We start from the raw sequence: 24,271 nt of genomic DNA on the forward strand, positions 1-24,271 counted from the left end.
GGGAGTTCAGGAAAGGTACCTATGTGCCAGGGACACTTTACTTTAAATGGGGAACTGCCACTTTTCTATGGAATTGTCAGGCAGGAGGTCTGTAATGGGTTTCAAAATATATCTCTCCACTTTCTTTCACTTTAAACCTTTTTCGTTTTGATACGTTCTGCTGTACTAAACTATGCTGTAAACTAACAAAGACTTTTTGAGCAGTCAGCACCACAAGGTACTTCTACATGTCTCAGACATTTCTGCAAACCTCTTCTCATTGGCACAATTATTTCCCAATGCCCTACACAAAATGACAGTTTCGTGAAAGACAATATTTGCATAGGTTTAGGCACTCTCCTGTGTGACAGCACTTGGGCCTGACTATAGGCTCCCCAGCCATTGCATACTACATTTTAACTACTCTTTGATACTTGAAAAGTTGGGTTATTGATAGAGGCTGGAGGGAAACTTTTAAACAGAATACTGTAGACATGTTCTTGCACATTATGGAGCCCAGAGTCGTTGTTAACAACGCTGTTGTTAAGTACTGGTTTGCTTTAAAGGGATATTTTTTACTTGGAACATATTTTGAATTGTTATTGCAGTACTTTGTGACTTTTCTTTATTAACAGAACTTACATATTTTTATTGTTTCATTAACTATTGAAAACACATTGGCTCAATGCACTTCTGTGACAGCACTGGAGGGAAATTACTAAAACTGGAGCAGTCAGAATATGTAGCAGCTGTACATAATAACCAATATAGCCTCAGCTTGTTCAGTTAAACTTTGAAAAGGAAAGCTAAAAGCAGAATGGTTTACAAGCCCAGCTGCTACAGGCTCTGATTGTCACAGTGTTAGTAAGTTTATCTCATTGTGTCCCTGTATCCCAGTTGTTTTCTTACATTGTCACTGCACATGCTGTCCAATCGGAAACTAAAAGCTCCGCACATTACCCAGGAATGGCCCACTGTTGTCACCCTCAGGAAATTTTCTCTGTCAAATCACATGCAGAAGTTGCTGTGGCGCATGTAAACAAAAGGTGGCTGCAAAAAAAGCTACAGAAGATAACAGTGCCCATGCACAAAGATTGAAAAAAGGCAAAAACAGAATGTTACTAAAGAAAAACATGGCAGTTTTTACTTTCAATCTTTCTTATTAAAGAAAGGGTACAAAATGTTCTTTTAACAAAGAAATCACAGAGGCTCGGAGCCCCGACCAAAATCCTGCATAAATATGGTGTCAGCATCAACATAACTACATTGAGCAAAATTATAAACGCAACACTCTTGTTTTTGCCCCTATTTATTATGGGCTTAACTTAAAGATCTACAACTTTTTTCTATGTACACAAAAGGCCTATTTCTCTCAAATATTGTTAACAAATCTGTCTAAATCTGTGTTAGTGAGCACTTCTCCTCTGCCAAGATAATCCATTCACCTCATAGGTGTGGCAAATAAAGATGCTGATTAGACAGCATGATTATTGCACAGGTGTGCCTTAGGAGAATGTGACCAATTCGGTACAGACCCTTGTTAAGCCACCAGCGGAAAGCTTCTGGATATTGACTTGGGGGGGGGGGGTTGGGGATGCTGGGTTAATAGAAAGGTGGGCCAGTAGAGAAAAAGATGAGGCCAGTTGGTATTCTGCCATACCGGATTCTAAACAGCCAGTGAGTTCGATAATGTAGGGACAAGAATGGGGAGTCTATCACTCCCAGGTTGCCATTTAAGATAATCAAATGGGATTTTATCAGTTGCTGTCTGCTCCATAGCCACCCATTCAGATTTTTCACCCTGCGAATACACTGCAGATAGTTGCGCTACCCGGGCCGCTTAATAATACAACATGAGATGTGGTAGGCCGAGACCACTTTCGTTTTATGAGCAACACTTGTTTGGAGACTATGTGGTTTTTACCATGCCACACAAAATTGTATAAGCATTGATTGGAATCTCACCAGGTCAGATATTACTATTGCTATTGTCAAAGAGCGAAAATAGTATAGGAAACGTGGCAAAAGTGTCATCTTTCCAAGGTGGATTTTGCCCAACCAAGACAGACCATGTGCCATCCACTCCCCAGGTCCTCTTCAAGTTTCTTATAGAGAGGTGGATACAGTAATTTATCTTATCTAAGGTTGTCATAGAGGGTGTTAAGCAGACACCTAAGTAGGGGATAAAGTTGGATTTTCTATGAAATGGAAACGATGTTTGCAGGCAGAACACTAAAAGGAGGAAGATTGATGCCTGTTGACACTGATTTATTATCATTAACACGCAGACCTGAGACCCTCCTGAATCTATGCAGCAGGCAAAGCATGATTAAAGGCCATGTAACTCAAAGAGTAAGTCATCAGCAAACAGGGTACATTTATGAGTTTGATTGCCACTGCACACCATGAATATTCGGATCATATCGCGATCGCCAGAGTTTCAATGGCTATGGCGAAAATAAGGGGCTAGAGTGGACATACTTGTTTCGTTTCTCGAGAGACATGAATAGAATCTGAATGAAAGCCTTGCATACACACCTTCACCATCAGCGACGCGTACAGCGACCGCAGTACAGTGATCAAATGCTTTCCAAGCAATTCAAACATATACGACCAAGAAACGGAGTCAAACGCTTTTTGAAGATCGATAGAGAGAAACATGCCCTCCTGATGGTGATCCACCGACCACCCAGAGTGCTATACCGAGATGACATTAACGGCTCGCCAAAACCGAACCGATCTCTGCCTGCTGGGAATAAACTCTACCTGATCTTTATTATAATACCTTAATATAGGAGGCTAGTCTATTGGGCAAGATTTTGATCGGAATATTAAAGTCATTATTGATCAGCGAGATCAGCCTGTAATTTTCAACTTCTGGATCTTTGCTAGGCTTGGGTATTACCGAGATATAGCAATATTTAAGTCAGCATTCAGGAATTGACCAGTTCAGAGGGAATGAAAAAAACTCAAGTTAAGGGGCCAAAGATGTCACAAATGTCTGATAATACTTTGAGAACTCATTAGGCCCTAAAGATTGCTTTGACTGTTTACCCCCAGGATTTTTCAGACTGAGATTGGTGTGTCCATCACCTCTGGGCCCTGCTGTCAACTTGGGGAGATCAGCTGACTGAAGGAAGGACAGTAATTGTTCCGGGTCTTCAGAAGTTGAAATTCCGGTAGCATTTTGACTGGGTATACGTACCATTAGAGCATCAAATTTTAAGAGGTGCCGAGTGCTGGACTTTGAGGTAAGCTTAGCTGCTAACATGGTGCCCACTCTGTCCCTCTGCACATAAGTTAGCGGAGGACCAGCGTAGGGCTTTTTCTGCACGTGTCATAAGTAAAAGGTTCAGGGACAATCTGGTGGATTCTATATGTGCCAACAAGATGCTGCTGGGTCATCGCTTATGTTCGCATTCAAGACGCTAGATGTCTACTCACCATTCACGTTTAAGTTGTTTAAGAGATTTGGATCAGCTTGCCATGGCCATCTCTTTAAGTGCTGCCCACACTGTGACTGGCGAGATATCAGCTTTGATTAATTTCAAAGTACTCTACCATATGCTTTTCAATTTCGATTCAACAAATCAGGTCACTCAAAATGGATTCATTCAAGCGCCAGTTAAACGGGTGATTACCTGGAGTCGAGTGCGTGAATGAAAGGAAAAGAAGAGCATGATCTGACCAAGCAGCTTCCCATATACAAGCTTTCTGAATTGAGGAAAAGAAGCAAGGGCAAACAATCTCATGGTCTATCCTTGAGTATATCTGATGTGGATGTAAATAGTGTGTAAAATCCTGCGTGGAGGGGTGTTTCTCTCATCAAGAATCAATTAAGTTAAGCAACTGTAACCGTTTAGCAAAACGTAGGCTGGCCCTGGAGGGACGGCACATTCGCTTACCTTGTGGCTTAGTGGAGTCAACATTGACAATTGGGGCCAAATTGAAATCACCTCCACAAATGACCTCAAAATGTTGGGATAGGGAATGAAACATGGTATCTAAATATGAGGCTTGACCCTTGTTCGGGGCGTAATAAGAGATCAGAGTATTTAGTGACTGACCTATATGGCCTTTTATAAGGAGGTAGCAGCCTACCGGGTCTATAATCTCTGTAACGAGAGAAAATGGGACATGTTTGGCAAAGAAGATGGCCTCTCATTTTTGTATCTACATATTAGCTGTATCGAATAATGGGAAGTGTTTATGGAGAAATTATGGTTTGTAAGAGGGTGGAAAATGAGTCTCCTGGAAAAACACTAGATTGGCCTTCTGGGAGTGGTAGTGCTGAAATGCTTTCCAATGTTTCACAAGTGAATTAAGGCCCTGCACATTATGAGGAATAAATCTACGCAAAGGGGATTTAGAGGCAGCCATATTGTACAATCAAGGTGGACAGAGATAGCTCCAGATGGCTCTTGCTTACCACCACCAAGAACCAGTCCTACCAGGGGGTGACGTCCAAGTTGTCTACAGGAGAGCCACCAGTGGTTCCGAGGATGCAGGTGCCTAGGTTTCCTAAGGGAAAACATACATGACAATTGTTTTATACACAATGCTTTAATAAACTAAAACATATTTGTGGGTCTCTTGTGAAAAAAAAAAAAAAACATATTTGTTGGAATTTTTGTCTTTCCATTCTTCTGTTATCAGTAAACCCAATGATATTGCTGGGAATGCAGGCAATTTAAAATAAAGTGCACACTTTTTGACAAAAACAGGGATCCAGTTACTCCAGGGGGTGAAAATTTTAGCAAGTCTTGTCAACATTGTCATAATTATGAAGCATTTGTTATTGCCTTTACCGATTCCTGTGTCATCTGCTGGCTTACTGGACAGCGAATCAATGGTGTGGTGTGATCATTGTGTAGTGAAAAGGCCTGAAGTGTTTGTAAAGGTTCGTTTTTTTTTAATAACAAACATGTCATACTTACCTGCTCTGTGTAATGGTTTTGCACAAAGCAGCCCCGATCCTCCTCTTTTTGGGACCCAGCGCTTCTGTTTACTCCCCCCTACTAAGTACCCCCATAGCAAGCTGTTCTTGCTCTATGAGACACACGGAGTGTGGCTCGCTCCCTCCTCACCGGCTGTGATTGACAGCAGCAGGAGCCAATGTATTTCGCTACTGTGTCTCGGCCAATGAGGAGGGAGATACCCGGGAGAGCTTCTCCTCTTGTGCACATTGCTGGATCGGGATCGGGCTCAGGGGGGGCTGATGGGGGAAGCTGCAACACTGAAGGTTTTTAACCTTCATGCATAATGGTATAACGCACATAAGATATAATTGCATTAAGTAAAATTTCCTTGGGCAATGATCCTAAGCTCCTAAAGCATATATATAGATTCTTTAGCGGAGACCTGAGTAACTATACCCTAAATAAGATTCAAGTTCCTTTCTTTTCTTTTGTTTCTGAGTTAATCTTTGTTTATTTTCTTTCTGTTCGAGCTTTAAGCTCTCAGTGAATGTATCTTAACTACATCAGATCTGTTGATCATCTTACAATACAGGAGTGATCATTTAAACACATCTCTCATCTGAGATCGTTATAATAGAATTAAGGGCCCATAGGTGGTGTCCCCCCACCGGGACACAGTAAGTTCCCAATGTCTGGAGGGGTAAGATGGTGCTTCCCACCCTACAAATGTAATTTGTAATCTATGTCAATGCTTATGTAGATGTACAACTTTATTATCTATGATCCTTTGTATCAACACATGATGTACGTGTTAACTCATGGAATGTAATGTTCACCTTTTGTATATTGATAAAAACTGAATACAAATTATTGACAAAAAAAAATAGAGAAAAATAAGATTAAACACTGCAGGTCTGAATGCTGAGCAGCAGTAAAAAAAAACAGCTATCCAGACCTGTATAACAGATAAAACGGTATACAGTGATTTATTATAATGATATATTTTTACTGCCCCTATATTCTCTTTCAGCTGTTGGCAACAAGATGCTATTAACTCTTACCTTAAATACGCCAACAACAGTTGGTCAGCTAATGGGATCTTGCCTTCGGATATTTTTTGATAGTGCTTTGGATATTACCAATGTAGTTAGGAAAGTGTTTGGAGCACATAAGTTTAAGGTATGTAGTCTCCTTTTTTGTGTGTGGCAAGCTATCAACTTTAAAGACTAAATATTAAAAAAATACTTTTCACTTTTAAATACCTTAATCAGCTTTATAGTTTCCTTTAAAATGACCATTATTCATAAGAACATGCTATAAATATTCACTTGCGCCACAGAGGAAAACTCTCCATATAAAAGTAGCTGCTATTATAAAAGTTCCCACAAGGGGCCACAAAGCTTAACAATAATATATCATATCAGCGTTCCTCCAGTGTAACCAACCACTCAATAAAATATATTGTGTGTTATTACAACCACTCCTTGTGTTTCTATTTTTTCACCTAAATGGTATTCCAAAGTTATATTCAGAAATTAGTGTATTAATAGTTATTGCACATTTTTTATAGTAATACCATTTAAGTGAAAAAATAGAAACACAAGATCGGTTGTACCAATCCAGAAAGAACATTCATCTGAAAGTCAAATATGCAGTACACCTCTGCATTACATGCACACCCTCCCATGTTTTGTCTGTTAATCCTACAAGAACTCCAGTGAACTCCTAATTTACATTTGCACTGATGATACTGCCTCTCCTACACTAAAATGCTAAGCAGTGATAGCAGCCATGCTTAAAGTCTCCTCCGTCTTACGTAATTGAAATGAAGGGAAGGTGTTCTGCAGTCCAAGAGGGAACTGAGCAGGGCCAAAAACACTGCTTCAGAGCTTGGTGCATCAGATGCAACATTGTCAGCACCCTACAGGAAATTAGGAGCGTGCTGGAGTTCTGGCAGATCAGCTATTATCTTTATGTAATTGCAATTTAAAAGGGTGAAAACCATAGGGGATGTGTTGAAGAAATGTTGTTTTGTTTTTTTGTTAAATCTTGGCTAGATACATTTTACCACTTGATCTGCATGTGTCATAGTAAACCAGTGCTGGGATTGCGGATGTTTTTAGGATTTTAGACGGGATATCCTTAAACAGGCACTGTAGGCTAAATGAGAGAAGCAGTTTTCTTAGAAAATGGTAGTTGTGACATTAGCACTTTATGTCCTAATTTTGCATTTAAATGGTTGGCAAAATTTCCCAGTTGTAACCCTTGTCCGGTGATGGAGATATGACCTGTTAGGTATTTGCTTTTGGAGCACTCAGAACTGTTTGCCATTTTGTCTTGGCATACCATTAAAGCTACTTTTCAATGGGGATGAGATGATCGTCAGGGTCAACCTCAGCAGCAAAGAACTGGGGTGGAGGGGGGGGGGGGCAACAACAAGATTAAAAGCCTTCTTTAAACCATTAGACTTCTGTTTAATATTGTTTTATGATTACAGGGCTTTATAAAGAAACAACGCAATTCAGTAGCAAAGACGACCGTGCATGTTATTTTTGATGAAAGTGGATCTCAGGTATTACAAGCTTTGCTTTGGATATTGATTGTGGGAATTTTTTGGCCAGTTCTTGAACATTTGTGAACAGTATCTGCACTTTTTCAAAAGTTATACTAAATAGAGAAGTGTTAATTGCCATAATTCATTCACATAAATCATATATAACAAGGTACTGTATTTTTAATTTTTTTAATCCTCTAAGTACCTTATTCCTCCAGCACTCTTGCGTGGTTACATGACATTTCCCTGTTTTTGGTAAGAGCTTCCATTGCTCTGCTAATGTATGTTTTTTACAGTGCGAATCTGTGTCTGGCCAGCCCGGATTGGTGCTTTCTGTCACATGACTAAAAAAACAACTTTCAGAAGCGCACTTCAGATTAGATTATAAATAGTTTCATAGCTCCCAATCAAGTGAGAAAAAAGCTTAGTTGTGACTGCATGTTTCCTTTCTTGAGGAGTGTCTTTTTTCTCGCAACCCTCCCATACAAGGCACATTTGTGGAGAATTTGTGATGTTGTTTTCACATGCACACAATGACCACTTTGTCATAAATTCCTGCGACTGCTTTAGAGTTGCTGTAGGCCTCTTGGTAGCCTCTCTGACCAATTTTCTCCTGGCTCTTTAATCCAGTTTGGAGCGATATCCTGATCCAGAGAGGGTCTGTGTTGTACCAAATACATTCCACTTCTTAAAGTGGTTGTAAACCCACTTTTTTTACTTTTTCCTACAGGTAAGCCTATAATAAGGCTTACCTGTAGGTATAAAGAATATCTCCTAAACCTGCACGGTTTAGGAGATATTCCCCTCGCAATGCGCCGCTGACTGCAGCGGCGCAGGGGGGATCCTCGGCTAAAGGACCGGCAGACGCCGGTCCTTGCCGAATTTAAATCTCACGCGCGGGAGTGACGTCATCGCCGCTCCAGCCAATCACAGCGCTGGAGCGGCGATACCCGGAAGACACGCCGGAGCAAGATGATTTCTCGCTCGGCGTGAACCAGATACGTTTTACACACCTCGTTCCGAGGTAAGAATTTCATAATGAGCTAATATGCGGTGCATATTAGCTCATTATGACTTTTGCCTTGCAGGAGAAAAAAAATAAAAATTTGATTTGGGTTTACAACCGCTTTAATAATAGACTTCATTGTGCATCTAGGCATTGATAAAGCCTTTGAAATTTTTTTTGTATCTATCTCCTGGCTCATGACATCTCCTGTCTGTCCACGACTTTATTCCGAAGATCTTTTGACAGTTGATTGATTGCTTCAGTTAAACTACCAGGGACTGACCTGCTCCAGGAAAGCTCCTTTCATGCTGACCTAATCAAAATGACCACAACTAATCACAGTTGAAAGTCAGATGGCTTTGTGTACCATTGAGAAGGTGATTAGGTACACCTGATTGAGTTTACAAGTCATTTTTAGGAGGGGTTTATCCTTTTTCCAACTTAGTGATTCTGTTTTTGATTTTACTTTATTTTTCTGGCATGTTGGTGTTATATCTTTCACTTGGATGTTATAAGATAAAACACAAACTGTGTCTGTCTTCATTTCAGGCTGCAAAGCAACACAATGTGATTATTTTCTATACCCACTGTATATACATTAAAGCCATTGTGATAGCCATGTAGTGGGGGACCCTGTTGTGGCAGCCATGGAGTCTGATGATCAGCTCTTGTGACCACAGAAGGTCTCTTATCTCATGCCTTTAACCTCTTATGATCTGGAAGTCAATTCCTCTCAGTAAGGAGTGAGCACTGCTGGTGGTGGATTTGCACTTACAAATTGTTTTGTAGTATTTGAAGTGGCGGTGGTGCACACATTGGGTTCAAGGATATTAGAAGCTTATGTATTCTATGAACTTTAATGAACTGATACACATAAGAATCATATCAGTTTGCACATTTTTATGCACAAGAGCACTTTCATTTGTAATTATGTGATTTTTTTAATATGTTTGATTGTTCATCTAAATTGTTTGCATTTATGAATATTATTTATAATTGAGCACGTAGACACTTTTTGAATTGGTTGTTTAAAGAGAAAGTACAACTTTTTTTTTGTTAGAAGACCGTCCAGATTATACACGGCTTGGTGCTTCTGATGTTGAGGAAGTAATTTTTTCACTTTTTTCTGGAATACTCTCAGGACATATGACAGCTTGGAGGGGGGGGGTCCTGGGAACCTTGTTGATGCAGGTGACCTGGTCCTTCGAGGACTCATCTCTCAATCAACATCTTGGAACTTCAGGCATTGAACCTAGCTTTTGTAGGGCCAACTGGTTCTGGTTCAGTTGGACACTGCGGCGCGGGCATAAATTACTCATCAGGGGGGAACCAGAAAATTTGATCAGGCTAGGGAGGTAAAGTAGATCCTGCCCTGGGCAGAACTTTGCATTCCAGACTTGTCAGCCAAGTGCAGATTTTCTCAGCTGGACCAAGGAGGGTGCATGCAGAGGTGTTCATGGGCCTGTGTTGGAGGTAGAGGGCTTCAGATGTGGGATTCCTGGCCTCCAGGTTCAGCAACATACTGTACAGGTTTGCATCCAGATGCAGTAATCCACTGGCAAAAGCAGTACACCCGATCCATGCCTTTCTTCCCTGAAAGTTCCTTCTTTTTCTGCTCAGCAGATTTGAGATACAAGGCATTCTGGTGATCCTCATTGCTGCAGATTGGCCCAGGCAGATGTTGACCGGGTAAAACTTTTAGCAAAACTTGACGACAATTTTTACTTTTTCATATTTTTTCTAAGACTAATTTTTCAAAAAATGTGGCTGTAGTTGGTTATAAGATTAAGTGTATCTAAAACCAAGAATACATATTTTATAGATTGTTGTCTGTATTTTTCTTTGTTTAGGCTTTTTTATTTAGTTTCACATTCTGATCCTGACATTTACACAATTCCCTTATTCAGTGTATTGTATTTATAGAGGAATAGTCCCCATTTGTAAGGACTACAGAACACCCTCCCCCCATTTCCATTGGGGGATTTATTTTGCAGTTCACACAAATGGGTTTTATTAAACGAAAATCTGAATAAAGTGGGGTAGTATAAATAGTACATATGTTCATGTGTTCAGTGCTGCCAATCAGTGCCATCTGTGCTTCCTCCTCCTCCTCCTCAGTGTCACCTATCAGTGCCACTTACCAGTGCCCATCAGTGCTGCCTATCAGTGCAGCCTCATCAGTGCCTCCTCATCAGTGCCCACCAGTACTTCCTCATCAGTGCAGCCTTTCAGTGCTCATCAGTGCCGTTTTAAACAAACTATGAAAGGGTTTTTTTTTTCAACATTTTCGGACTTTATTTAGAACTGACCACAGTGTGTTCTTCTGCTTAGTGTGGTCCGTTTTTAATAGGAAAGCAGAGGGACTGGCAGGAACACCAGGATTTTCACACAAAGGAAGCAATACAAAGAGAACGGATACTGTACATGGTACAGTAGGCACATATCAGGAATATGAAATGCTGGGGTAACAAACACTTAAAGCTGTATAGGAAATAATGAATACAGCAATCTTTGTTTGTTGCAGATCCTTATACCTGAAAGCCAAGAATCTGTGTCTTCTGCAAAGCATATAACTGTGGTGGAAACCAGTGACGTCAAAACCAAAAAACCACCTTCTTTAACAACACCAAGTAGCAGTCAACAAAATTGTGAGGAAGACAACTCTCAAAATTGTAAAAAGGTGGTAGTATGAATTATTTATAATATGTGTATGCATGTACATGTATATAATGTATCTGTCTACATAGTGGAATAAACGTGCACAAGTGGTTTCATGGAATAGTTATGAAGAAATGTATTATCTGTATCATATATAGTCTAGTACTGATTATGGGCCTATGATAATGTTTTCATTATTCATGCATGTCTATTGTCCAGGTTATATAATGTTCAAGATTACCATAGCCTAGCTTCCTATACATAACAACAAACAGCATATGTAATATTGTATTTGATGTGATGTAGCTACAGTATAGATATAACAGCCAGCCACACACCCAGTCCAGCCATTTTCTTAGTCCACCATGTATATATCCTTATGTGTGCTGCTTGTCACTGTTCATGCAGAAGTGCAAACTGATGGGTTGGAAAACTGTAACAATTGCTGTTTTTTCTTTCTGATAAGCTGGTATCTGTCTCCTTTCTGTGTCATGTCTGTGGCCAGCTTAAGACATTGATTTAGAACAGTGGTTCCCAAACTGCGGCCTGCGGGCCAGATGTGGCCATTTGATTATCTTTATCCGGCCCTCTGGGCACTATTCCCCCCCACTGATACAAGGAAGTATTCCTCCCACTGACAGCAGCAATGGGGTACTATTGCTTCCACTGACACCTAAAATGAGGCACTATTCCTTCCACTGATAGAAGGAAGTATTCCTCCCACTGACCGCAGCAATGGGGCACTATTCCTTCCACTGATACAAGGAAGTATTTCTCCCACTGACAGCAGCGATGGGGCACTATTCCTTCCACTGATACAAGGAAGTATTTCTCCCACTGACAGCAGCGATGGGGCACAATTTTCTTTCGCTGACACCAACAGTGGGGCATTATTCCTTTCATTAACACAAACAATGGGCATTATTCCTTCCATTGACACAAACAATGGGCATTATTCCTTTCATTAACACAAACAATAGGCATTATTCCTTTCATTAACACAAACAATGGGCATTATTCTTTCCATTGACACAGACAATGGGGCATTATTTCTTCCATTGACACAAACGATAGGGCATAATTTCTTCCATTATGATGAACAATGGGAATAATTCCTTCCATTGACACCAACAATGGGGCACTATTCCTCACAATGACATGGATGGGGCATCATTCCTTCTACTGACACCCACGCTGGGGCACCATTTCTTCCACTGGCGCCAACAATGGGGTACTTTCTCTTTCGTTCATAGACGGACACAGCATCCTTTGACCTTCGGGTTATGTTCTTCCTACCAGGAGATTTTAGGCAGAATTTCCACAGCACTCAAGGTGTTAAAACTTTCCCTCATGCCGCTCCTCCCAGGGGGCGTGGCTCCCCCAGGCATAACCCACACCCTGCTCCAGCAGCTTCAGTTTGTTTCTGCCTAACCGTCAGGAGAGTCAGGCTCTCTCTGGAGTCCTGGACTCTGGAGTTTTTTCTTGCAAATTTTTTTGCATTTTGCGAGTTTTTTCCTCGCTTTTTTATTCTATTTTTGAATCCTGCGATTCTTCTATCAACAGCCGACTGGGTGACAGGCTGGGTCCTCGACCCTTGTAGTCCCCCCAGGTTCGGCCTTCGAGCGTGTGCCGGCCCTCAGCTCCGCTTTGGGACGTCCACGACAGGCCCCATTGCTCCAGGGGCGGCCGGGGAACTTCGGTTCTAGGGCACACATATGACCGGTCTCTATGGCCTTGTCACAGTGTGTCTGGCTGACAGCCATGCCGTTCGCGGACGTTGGTTCTGTCTGGGATACCTCCAGCCGGGTAGTCGCAGGACAGGTAAGTAGTGGCCCCTTACTCAGGTAAGTGGTCTGGCTGGAATGTTTTCCCTTGGGAGGTCGACTGAGGGTTTTCCCCTGCTTTCCTCTCTCCCTTATTCCTCTCCCTCCTTCCCCCTTTGGGTGACGGCTGTGCAGGGGGTTTTTTCCCTGGGGCTCATATTTTATTTTATTTTATTTTTTTTATTTTTTCACTCGGGTATGGCTGAGGCTGTTCTGTGTCACTGCAGGGGACTGTGGTGGACATTCTGGGCATTTTTGTGTGTGCTGTGTGCTGTTTTGGTGTACTGTCATTTTTGGGTACACTGTCTTTTTAAAACTGCGCAACGGCGGCCATTTTGCCGGAGCCGCGCTTGTATTATTCGGCGGCCATTTTCTTGTGGCCGGCGCCGTTTTCAGCACTAGTTCGGCCTCTAGTGGCCGTTTCGGCGGGGAAAAAAGACCGCGAATCATCTGAGGGGACAGACGCAGCGCTGCAGCTTCTCCTCAGCACACACTTGTCCTTCACAGACCGCGCTGTACCAGGGGGGTGGTGAGTCTCAGGGGGCCCCAGACTGTGCTCTAGCGGCCGGGAGGTGACCTGTGGGGGACTTTTTTCCTGCCATTGGCAGTGGGGGTGACACGGCAGCTGCAATATGGAGCCTGAATCAGGCCCCTCATTCCTCACAATGCCGGAATTAACCCTAAGCGCCCCTCCCCCTGCCACATCTGTTGAATCGGTGTCGGCTGTCCTGGAGTCTTTTCTCACCAGGTTTGAAGCTGCCAGTGCTCGGTTGGGGGGTAAAAAGCGCCCCCCCCCCGGAGGCTGTTTCTGGGGATATCTCTGACGCAGAATCTGATAACGCTGTTGCTGCTTCTGGTTCTGTCATGTCAGAGGATGCGGGCTTAACCCACATGGACAGCGAGGATGACTCTGCTGCGGAGTCTGCTGACAAGGAATTTGTTGGAGCTCTTATTACTGCGGTACGTGAGACTCTTCATTTAGAGGATGTGGCGGAGACACCAGCGGTGTCAGTCCCTTTTGGATTCCGCAAACCACCGCGTACCGCTAAGGTATTCCCCTGTGTTCCTTATTTGGACAATTTGTTGTATAAGGAATGGGATACACCGCAAAAGGCTTTTGCTGTTCCTAAAAGCTTTGCTACCCGTTACCCCCTGGAGGAGGACTTTTTAAAAAAGTGGGTCACTCCTCCGTCGGTGGACCCTCCTGTGTCCAGACTGAGTAAGGCTACTACGTTGCCTGTGGAGGGGGCTCCTGCTTTCAAGGACCCCGCTGATAGGAGAGTGGAGGCCGTGGCCCGCTCCCTGTTCTCGGTGGTGGGTTCGGCGGTAAGGCCGGCTCTGGCCGGCGCCCTGGTTGCTCAGACGCTAACTGAAAGGGCGAAGCTCCTGCTGCAGGTTCTGGAGGTCCAGGGTGCTTCCGAGTCCTCTAGGGACCTGGCTGAGCAGTTGATTCAGGGTCAGAAGTTTCTCTGTGAGGCGGCTATGGATTCGATTCCTTTGCTTTCCAGGGCTTCTGTCTACGCAGTGGTTCTGCGCCGCCTTATATGGCTGAAGTGCTGGTCGGCTGACCAGTCCTCAAAAAAGGCCTTGGTGGATTTGCCCTTTAAGGGCGGACGGCTCTTTGGGGCATCCCTGGATGACATCATTAAGGATGCCACTGGAGGTAAGAGCAACTTGCTCCCTCAGTCGGGGAAGGGTAAGGAACCTCGCCGCAAGCAAGGTCCTACTTTTACTACCCCTAAGCGGTTTTTTCGTGCGCCCAGCGCGGCTGGAAAAGGTCCGCAAGGGGCAAAAGCCCCTGCTGCCGGGCGTAAGCGCCCCTGGTTTAACAAACCAAACAAGCCTGCGGACAAGCCTGCTTCCGCATGAAGGTCTGCCCCCGCCCGGGTCTCGGGTGGGGGGACGGCTTCACGACTTCGCGGATCGGTGGAACTCTCTTCTGACCGACCGTTGGGTTTGCGAGGTGGTCGCCTCGGGGTACAAGATAGAGTTCCTCTCTTGTCCCCCAAACAGATTTTTTCCATCCAACCTCCAGCTTCCTCAGGATCGGCGGCTAGCCCTATCCGGGGCTGTCCAGGATCTTCTGGACAGAGGGGTGGTTGTGCCGGTTCCCTCGCTGGAACGGTTTCGGGGGTTCTACTCCAATCTGTTCGTGGTTCCCAAGAAGGGAGGGGTTCGCCCTGTCCTGGACCTAAAGGCCCTCAACTCCTTTGTCAAGGTGCAGCGATTCAGGATGGAGTCGGTCCGTTCTATCATAGCGGCCCTCCACCAGGGGGACTTCATGGCGTCCTTGGACATCATGGACGCATACCTGCATGTCCCCGTTTGCACAAGCCACCAAAGATATCTGCGTTTTGCGATCGGGGAGGACCACTATCAATTCGTGGCCCTCCCGTTCGGGCTGGCGTCGGCACCACGGGTGTTCACCAAGGTGCTCGCCCCGATCCTGGCCTTGCTAAGGCAGCGAGGGATCGCTATCGTGGGATACCTGGACGACCTTCTCCTGAGAGCTTCTTCAAGCTCAGAGTTAGAGGAGGACGTGTCCATCACGTGTCGGACTCTGCAGGAGTTCGGCTGGCTTCTGAATCTCAAAAAATCAGTGTTGGTTCCATCCCAGAGGCTGGAACACCTGGGGCTGGTTTTGGATTCGGGGGAGGCAAAAGTGTTCCTCCCATCGGAAAAACTGCGGACCCTGCAATCTGCAGTGAGACAGTTGTCGACCCAGAAGTGGTCGTCTCTTCGCTTCTGCATGCGGGTTCTGGGTCTGATGGTGGCCTCCTTCGAGGCGGTTCCGTATGCCCAATTCCACACCAGGGTACTACAGAAGGAGGTTCTGTCACGATGGGACAGGGTCCCATCTTCTCTGGATCGCCAGATTCGGTTGAGCCATCTGGCCAAGTCTTCCCTGGCATGGTGGCTGACGTCTCCGGTGCTTCGGTCCGGGAAGTCTTTTCTTCCGTGCCGCTGGACAGTGGTCACGACGGATGCCAGCCTCTTCGGCTGGGGGGGCGTCTGGGGCACCCAGTCAGCCCAGGGGCGCTGGACTCAGGAGGAGTCCCGCCTGCCGATCAATATCCTGGAGCTCCGAGCGATCAAGCTGTGTCTTGTCAGGTGGTCCCTGGAGCTGCAGGGCCGTCCTGTCAGGATCCAGTCCGACAACGCCACGGCCGTGGCGTACGTCAATCATCAGGGCGGCACAAGGAGCTCGGCCGCGGCGACGGAGGTCGCTCACATACTTCGGTGGGCCGAAAGGTCCGTTCCGGCCCTGTCAGCGGTATACATTCCGGGAGTTCTGAATTGGCAAGCCGACTTCCTAAGTCGCACGACTCTGGATCAAGGGGAGTGGTCTCTCCACCCGGAGGTTTTTCAGATCCTGTGCCAAAAATGGGGCACTCCAGACGTGGACCTTCTGGCGTCCCGTCTCAATCGGAAGGTACCACGGTTTGTGGCCAGGTCAAGGGACCCCTGGGCAGACGCGTCAGACGCGTTAGTGGCTCCCTGGGGTCAATATCACCTGATTTACGCCTTCCCTCCTCTAAGGCTCCTACCCCGCCTGCTGCGCAGGGTGGAAGCCGAAGGGATTCCAACGATCCTGATCGCCCCAGATTGGCCGCGTCGCTCTTGGTACGCGGACCTGGTACGTCTGGTGGCAGACGCCCCCTGGCGCCTGCCTCTGAGGGAAGATCTCCTGTCTCAGGGCCCGATCTTCCATCCTGCTTTACGGTCACTGGCTTTAACGGCGTGGCTGTTGAGAACCAGGTACTGAAGGACCGGGGCCTGTCGGGCCCGGTAATCTCTACCATGATGCGTGCACGGAAGTCCACTTCTCGAAAAATTTATCATCGTACATGGAAAGCATACATCTCTATGTGTGAGGAGATGAAGTGGCACCCCCGTACTTACGTGGTGTCCCGGATCCTGCTGTTCCTACAGCGGGGAGTGGACCAGGCTCTTGCCTTGAGCACGATCAAGAGTCAGATTTCTGCTCTGGCTGTTTATTTTCAGCGTCCCGTGGCAGCGCACTCTTTGGTTCGCACGTTTGTGCAGGGGGTCCGGCATGTGGCCCCCCCGGTGCGCCCTCCGCTACCTTCTTGGGACTTGAACTTGGTCCTCTCGGCGCTTCAGCGTGCCCCCTTTGAGGACATTCGGGAGATCCCCTTGCTGACTTTGTCGCAGAAGGTGGTCTTTCTGGTAGCTATTACCTCTATCAGACGAGTGTCTGAACTGGCGGCCTTGTCTTGCAAGGCCCCCTACTTGGTCATCCATCAGGATAAGGCGGTGCTGCGCCCGCGACCTTCTTTTCTTCCGAAGGTCGTTTCGGCCTTTCACATTAACGAGGACATTGTTGTTCCATCATTATGTCCTCAGCCGAAGAACCCGAAGGAAGCCGTTTTACATTCTCTAGATGTGGTTCGGGCCCTTCGAGTTTACTTGTCGGCGACAGCTCCGTTCCGGAAGTCGGACTCGCTGTTCGTGTCTGTGTCCGGTCCCAGTAAGGGCCTGGCAGTCTCGTCGGCCACCATTTCCAGGTGGATCCGACAGGTTGTGCTTCAGGCCTACGCCCTGAAGGGGCGGGCGCCTCCCTTTCGGGTCACGGCGCATTCGACCAGGGCGATTGGAGCCTCCTGGGCTTTCCGACACCAAGCCTCTGTGTTACAGGTGTGTAAGGCTGCGACCTGGTCGTCGGTCCACACTTTCTCAAAGTTTTATAAGGTGGATGTGAGTGCATCTTCTGATGCCTCATTCGGCCGCAGGGTGTTACAGGCGGCAGTTTAAGGTTGGAGTTCCTCCGTTGAGTAACTCCGGTTTTGTTTGGGGTGTAACCTGTTGTTTGCTGTGTTATTTTTCCCACCCCTCGTTTTTTGACACTGCTTGGGGACGTCCCGAAGGTCAAAGGATGCTGTGTCCGTCTATGAACGAAAGAGAAAAAAGGATTTTTGTACTCACCGTAAAATCCATTTCTCTGAGTTCATAGACGGACACAGCACCCACCCCTCCTTGGTTTGTACTGCTTGTTACGAACTGAAGCTGCTGGAGCAGGGTGTGGGTTATGCCTGGGGGAGCCACGCCCCCTGGGAGGAGCGGCATGAGGGAAAGTTTTAACACCTTGAGTGCTGTGGAAATTCTGCCTAAAATCTCCTGGTAGGAAGAACATAACCCGAAGGTCAAAGGATGCTGTGTCCGTCTATGAACTCAGAGAAATGGATTTTACGGTGAGTACAAAAATCCTTTTTTTCCTTCCACTGACACCAACAATGGGTCACTGTTCCTCCCACTAAGCCTACAATGGGCCACTGTTCCCTTTACTTATACCAGCGATGGGTCACTATTCCTCCCACTCATACCAGCAAGGGACCACTATTCCTCCCACTGATACCAGCAATGGGTCACTATTCCTCCAATTGATACCAATAATGGGGCACCAATCCTTCCTCTGACACCAATAATGGGGCACAGTCATCCCTCCCACTAAGGCCAACAACAGGCCACTATTCTTCCCACTGATACCAAGAATGGGTCACTATTCCTCCCCCTTAAAAACAGTGGGTTATTATTCCTTCCACTGACATCAGGAATAGGGCACTGTTCCCCACAATAACACGGATGGTGCACTATCCCCCCCCCCCCCCACTGATACCACCAATTGGTCATATTCCTCCCACCAATATCAATAATGGGGTGCTATTACTCCTACTGACCACATGGGGTAATTGTATTTTTCTTACTCCCACTGACCCCCCTAAAGTCTTAAATTTAGTAATCTGGCCCTTTTAGAAAGCTTGGAGACCCCTGGGTTAGATTAAAGAGTTGCTAAGCAGCTGTCATTCAAGCCACTGAGTTGTATTGAATATGATAATATTCTGCGTGTGCAGAAATAGGATGCAGGGTGCAAGCTAAGGTCAAATAATGGGCTGCTGGAAGAGAATGTGCTGTGTAAAATGCCAGCACAACAGCTGGTTTCTCCAAAATGTCATTATTTAAACCATGTTTATTTTTACAGCAAATACATTATCATACTGAATATAGATAATAAATAATCTCAACTTATATTACAATTCATGCTGTTCATAAATAATTATTGTCTTCTACTGGCATGCTTTTTGTAGTTTGTTACACCAAGTCGACCAAAAGTTTCAGAGCCATCAATCAATATTCTAGTACCTGGTGCTCAGAAGACAGCTAGTGCATCTGTATCAGTAACAACACGTGAGTTACACTTTCTTCTTTCTTAAAGTGCATGAAACAGTAAATTAAAGGCTAAGTCCTCTCTAGGCTGCAGATATACATTTTTTTAAAAGCCGATCCCCATTTTTTTACCAAATAAAACTGGAGCTTACACTGCAAATATTGTCTTCTTTGCAGCACTGTCCATTGCAGAAAATCCACTCTGCCACAGGGTCTCTTCTGGGTTAAATGAAGGATTGGAATATTCCAGTTATTTTCTTGTGAGCCCAGGCTGTCATAAACACACCCCTCGTGGGTGTATCACCATGTTTGACATGGATCACAGTACAAATAACCAGAGTTTGTGTGTGTTTACCTGTGCAATGGAGAGGGTGTTAAAATAAAAAAAACAACTGGAGTTCTGCTTGAAGTACAAGGCAACATGTAAAGAATTTACTTTTGCCTTATCAGGAAGATTAGAAAGTTGTTGACAATGCTTACTGTAGTTTACCTTTCCTGGCCGTTTCTTCACGTCAGTACATATAGGTCAACTCGACTCTCCTGACCCTAAGGACCATCTTCCAATCTATAAAAAAAGTGAGTTCCTCCTCCCAGTATTCCGTAAGAAGACTTGCAACAGGACACAGGGGAGGAAAACCCATGCTGACATGAGGATACACCAGGAAAGGAAAACTTTGGTAGGTTTGGTAAATTTTCCGAATTCCTGACTCGCCTTATGTCAGCACTTGTAAGACGTAAATCACTGCAACTAGGTGAGGAGTACAAAGACAAGTTTGTCTTGCCTACAGTCAAGCATGGTGGTGGGAGTGTCATGGTCTGGGGCTGCATGAGTGCTGCCGGCACTGAGGAGCTAGTTCATTAAGGGAACCATGAATGCCAACATTTACTGTGATAAACTGAAGCCGAGCATGACCCCCCTCCCTTCAAAGATTGGGCCACGGGGCAGTATTCCAACATGATAATGACCCCAACACACACTTCCAAGACGACCACTGCCTTGCTAAAAGAAGCTGAGGGTAAAGGTGATGGACTGGCCAAGCATGTCCCCAGACCTAAACCCTATTGAGCATCTGTGGGGCATCCTCAAACGGAAGGTGGAGGAGCAGAAGAAGACTACATTGGCAACCTGTGAAGGAGAGGAGATATGACTTCAATTTATAAATACCACACTGGTGACCCCACTATAGGGATAACACTTTTCTGCCGAAAGGAGTTTTAAAAGACAACTTAAACAGCGTAGAGGGTTCTTTACTGTAAAAGCGGCAAGAATATGGCATTCCCTTCCACAGGTGGTGGTTTCAGCGGGGAGCATTGATAGTTTAAAAAAAAAACAATAGGCCCCATGTACACTGCTGCTGATAAACAGAAGTTCAGAGGCAGTTTGACGTTTTTTTCAACTGCACCTGAACTCATTCAATGTTATCTTATGTGTATATGTACACAGGTTAGTTTACTAGGCAGTTGTGTTTATAGGCCTTTCTTTGAATTAAAAAAATGAGTTCAGACGCCAAAGTTTCCGACCCCAAACGTGGCTAAACGCGGTAACGTCGTTTAGACACATTTTTGTTTATAAGCGTTTTTAAATGTGCCCTATTTTTTGGACTCGTACACACGATAGGATAGCCAGAGGACAACGGTCTAAAGGACTGTTTTCATCAGTCCAAACCGATTGTGTGTAGGCCCCATAGGTTATTTAACCTTCGGTCAAAAAAATTAGAACTTGCTTTAAAATTTAACCGATGGACTGGTAACCGATAGGTCAAAACGGATCGTTATTATGCAAAAGCATCGGTTTAAAAATCAATGCATGCTCAGAATCAAGTCGACGCATGCTTGTTAGCGTTGAACTTCGTTTTTTGCAGCACGTCGTTGTGTTTTACGTCGCCGCGTTCTGACACGATAGTTTTTTTAACTGATGGTGTGTACGCATGACGGACCATCAGTCAGGATCATCGGTTAACCGATGAGAACGGTCCTTCGGACCGTTCTCATCGGATGGAATGATTGTGTGTACGAGGCTTAACACTTTCCCTACCGAGTCATGTCCTACAGACATGCGCTGCACAATGAACGGATGGCTGAAATGGTTAAATAATACTGTTTTTTGAGCTTGGGGAGGGTCTTATGATGATATCTTAACTAATTGCTTCTAGACTAAAACGCCGCTAAACGCTGATTTCAAGCTGTCAAAAAAATTATTCAGAGGACTTTGCCTCAGCGTCCCGTGTACATGAAGCCTTAGATAAGCACCTGAATGACCACAACATACAGAGATATGCAATGTAATACTGACATATAATATAATCACACACATAGTTTGGACTTGATGGACTTGTGTCTTTTTTCAACCTCATCTAATAAGTATGTTGAAAAGTAGGGTCGCACACTGCCGGCATCATCCATAAGACACTTTATTGGAGACTACTCAGACAGAACACCACGGCAGAACCATGTTCTGTCTGAGCAGTCTCCAATAAAGTTTCATGTTGATGATACCAGCGGTGTGCAACCCTCCTTTTCAGACTTGCATCATCTGCTACAGGAGTGAGGCTCCTTGCTGGTCTGCACCTGCCCCTCACAGTTTAAGGCCCCTTTTACACTTATGCGACTTGTCCTGTGACTTGGGACTGCAAAGTCACATGATAAGTTGTACCCCATGATTTCCAATGAGTACCGTTCATATCTGTGCGACTTCAAAGTAGTCACTTCACTACTTTGGTCCTACTTTGATGCGACTTGAGGTCCATAGAACTCAAGATTACACAACCATTGCTTCAGTCGCATAACGAATTATAGGCTAAGCCTATATGCAAAGCTGACTGCAAAAAATCGAAAATATCCCAAAGTGAAGGAAAACTTATGTTGCTGGCAAACAGGAACTTTTCCTATATACGAAAGTATGTAGAGTATGCAAAAGGGTGAAAACAACACTAAAGAAGAATCCTAGTTCCCTCAGCATTTCCATTTCAATAGCCATACCACCAAACATAGTCTTATGGACTTGCCCCGCCCCTCCTGGGAGAGTGCTCCCATCGTATTCCACTTACAAGTTTTAAATTAACTGTGTCTTATATTACATTAAGTGCCCCACTGTAGATGCCTTTTAAAAAATATGCAGCTACATACTGCATTTCAAACTGTCCCTCCTTTTTCTATTATGTATGGTGGGATCAGTATCACTGATCCCATTCCTCCACTACCATCACCACTCTGCCTGATCCCACCATCGGTCTGCCTGATCACACCATCCTTCTGCCTGATCCCCCTGTCTTTGATCCCACCATCCATCTGCCAGATCCCATCATCCGTCTGCCTGATCCCACCACCCCTCTGCCTGATCCCTCTGGCCCAGATCCCACCACCCCTCTGCCTGATCATAGAAGTTCACAATCCAGCCAAAACAAGGCCGGTCTTTAAGCAGCACCTCCTTGGCCACTAACAACTGCCGTTTGGAGCATGACAGGAGTGAAGATCGTCCAGGCAATGGAAAATGTTCTTGAGACCTAGGAGAGCCTGGATAGATAGGTATCTGGATGTAGGTGTCAGCTAAGTTATTCAAGATCAACAAATCGTTCAGGTGCATGACTAACAGAATTGTTTGCAGGGGCCTTCCAGCCAGGGAGAGTGGGGACCCCATTAGGTCACTAGGAAGAAATCTTCATAGTACTCATGAAGGAATCTTATAGTGAGTACCAAAATAGTACATTGGGTGGGGGTGGAGGCACTCACTTTTTTTATAGTTTGGAAGATGACCCTTGAGATCAGAAGGGGAATAAATGCTGACATGACCTGACCTAGGAAACAGGTGGTGTCATTTTCAGCTGCAAAAATGTGTTTTTCAGCATCACTGGGAAAGGCAAGGATGAAACCACCCCTAGAAATGATTAGTTCCGCACAAAGAAAGACGTTTGTGGGGCCTAGTCACAAAGAAGATGCAAGCTGCCTGAAAAAGGGGACCTCTAACAAGGTACTGTATGTCTGAAAGCTTTATTGCTGCCACACTGCTTTCTGTGAAAATGTTTAACCTAACTGTCTGTATTTAGCAAAAGCCTACAGCAGCTGATGTAGAAACTATGCTGACTGATGACATTTTCCCAAATCTTTCAAAGGGAGGCCATGGTTAGTAGCATTTGTTATATTGTTACAATGTTAATAATACTTTGTCGTTCAGTCTCTGAAATATTGTTCATGAAACTGTCATGCATGTGCCCACTTTTCTTGACATTTGCTGCTTGAAAGTGCAGTGGCTAATTTCGCGACGCTATTCGGCCGCTTGCGGGGCAGTTTTACCCCCCCCCGCTAGTGGGCGAAAAAGGGTTAAAAACCACTGGAAAGCGCCTCTGCAGAGGCTCTTTGCCGGCAGTATAGCCGCAGTGTCCCATTGCTTTCAATGGGCAGGAGTGGTGGAGGACCGGTATACACACCGCTCCAAAGATACGGCTAGCAGGACTTTTCCGTCCTGCCACCACACCGGTCCAGTGTGAAAGACCTCAGTCTTTCACACTGGAGAAACAGTGTTTGAGGTCGGTTTTCAGGCGCTATTTTTAGTACAATATCGCCTGCAAACCACCCCAGTGTGAAAGGGGTCTTAGTGATTTTCATTTATGTTTGTCTGTATTGTGTTATGTATTGTCCTGCTTAGGTGACTCTTGCATTGTATTCCCTTTTGACCTTCAATAAAAATCATTGAACCAAAATAGTACTTTGTCAAAATAATAAAATGTAACTATTTATTTACCAGAAGAACAAATGGATATTGTGCCGGACACACAGTTTCCTGTGGGAAAGAATATGCCAATGTAGGTACCCTACCATAGTCAACTTTTTAAAGAACATGTCATCAAGATAAATACCTAATGGATCAGGATCTTCTGATAAAGGGTGTAGCTGTCTAGTTTATGAGCTCTGTGTTAATTCAAAGATAGCTAATCACCCGTTCTGCATTGCTGCAATTGGTGTGCAGCTCCTAAGTTGGACAATTGCAGTTTCCAGCTGACAGTTATATGGCTTTTAGGTTACTCTGTAGCTAAAACAAAAATTGAAAAAGACGCCAGTAAAATCCATGAATAATACTTACCAGTCCAGTCACTGGTAAATTGCATTTTCTCTTTTTCACAGCTACAATATACATTGGAAACTTCAGCAT

The 24,271-nt window shown here is 44.9% G+C and overlaps 1 protein-coding gene across 1 annotated transcript in view; it reads left to right on the forward strand.

Moving 5' to 3' along the window:
• SYCP2 (synaptonemal complex protein 2) overlaps nucleotides 1-24,271 on the forward strand; it is a 121,156-nt gene that overhangs the window by 33,868 nt on the left and 63,017 nt on the right. Inside the window, exons 15-21 of the mRNA XM_040330008.1 lie at nucleotides 5,929-6,077; nucleotides 7,396-7,470; nucleotides 10,983-11,138; nucleotides 19,047-19,146; nucleotides 22,968-23,092; nucleotides 23,169-23,244; nucleotides 23,867-23,924. Of these exons, the coding sequence (XP_040185942.1) occupies nucleotides 5,929-6,077; nucleotides 7,396-7,470; nucleotides 10,983-11,138; nucleotides 19,047-19,146; nucleotides 22,968-23,092; nucleotides 23,169-23,244; nucleotides 23,867-23,924 (739 nt within the window). The remainder of the gene's footprint in view (nucleotides 1-5,928; nucleotides 6,078-7,395; nucleotides 7,471-10,982; nucleotides 11,139-19,046; nucleotides 19,147-22,967; nucleotides 23,093-23,168; nucleotides 23,245-23,866; nucleotides 23,925-24,271) is intronic.

This window comes from Rana temporaria, chromosome 12 (genome assembly GCF_905171775.1).
Source record: "Rana temporaria chromosome 12, aRanTem1.1, whole genome shotgun sequence".
NCBI lineage: Eukaryota > Metazoa > Chordata > Amphibia > Anura > Ranidae > Rana > Rana temporaria.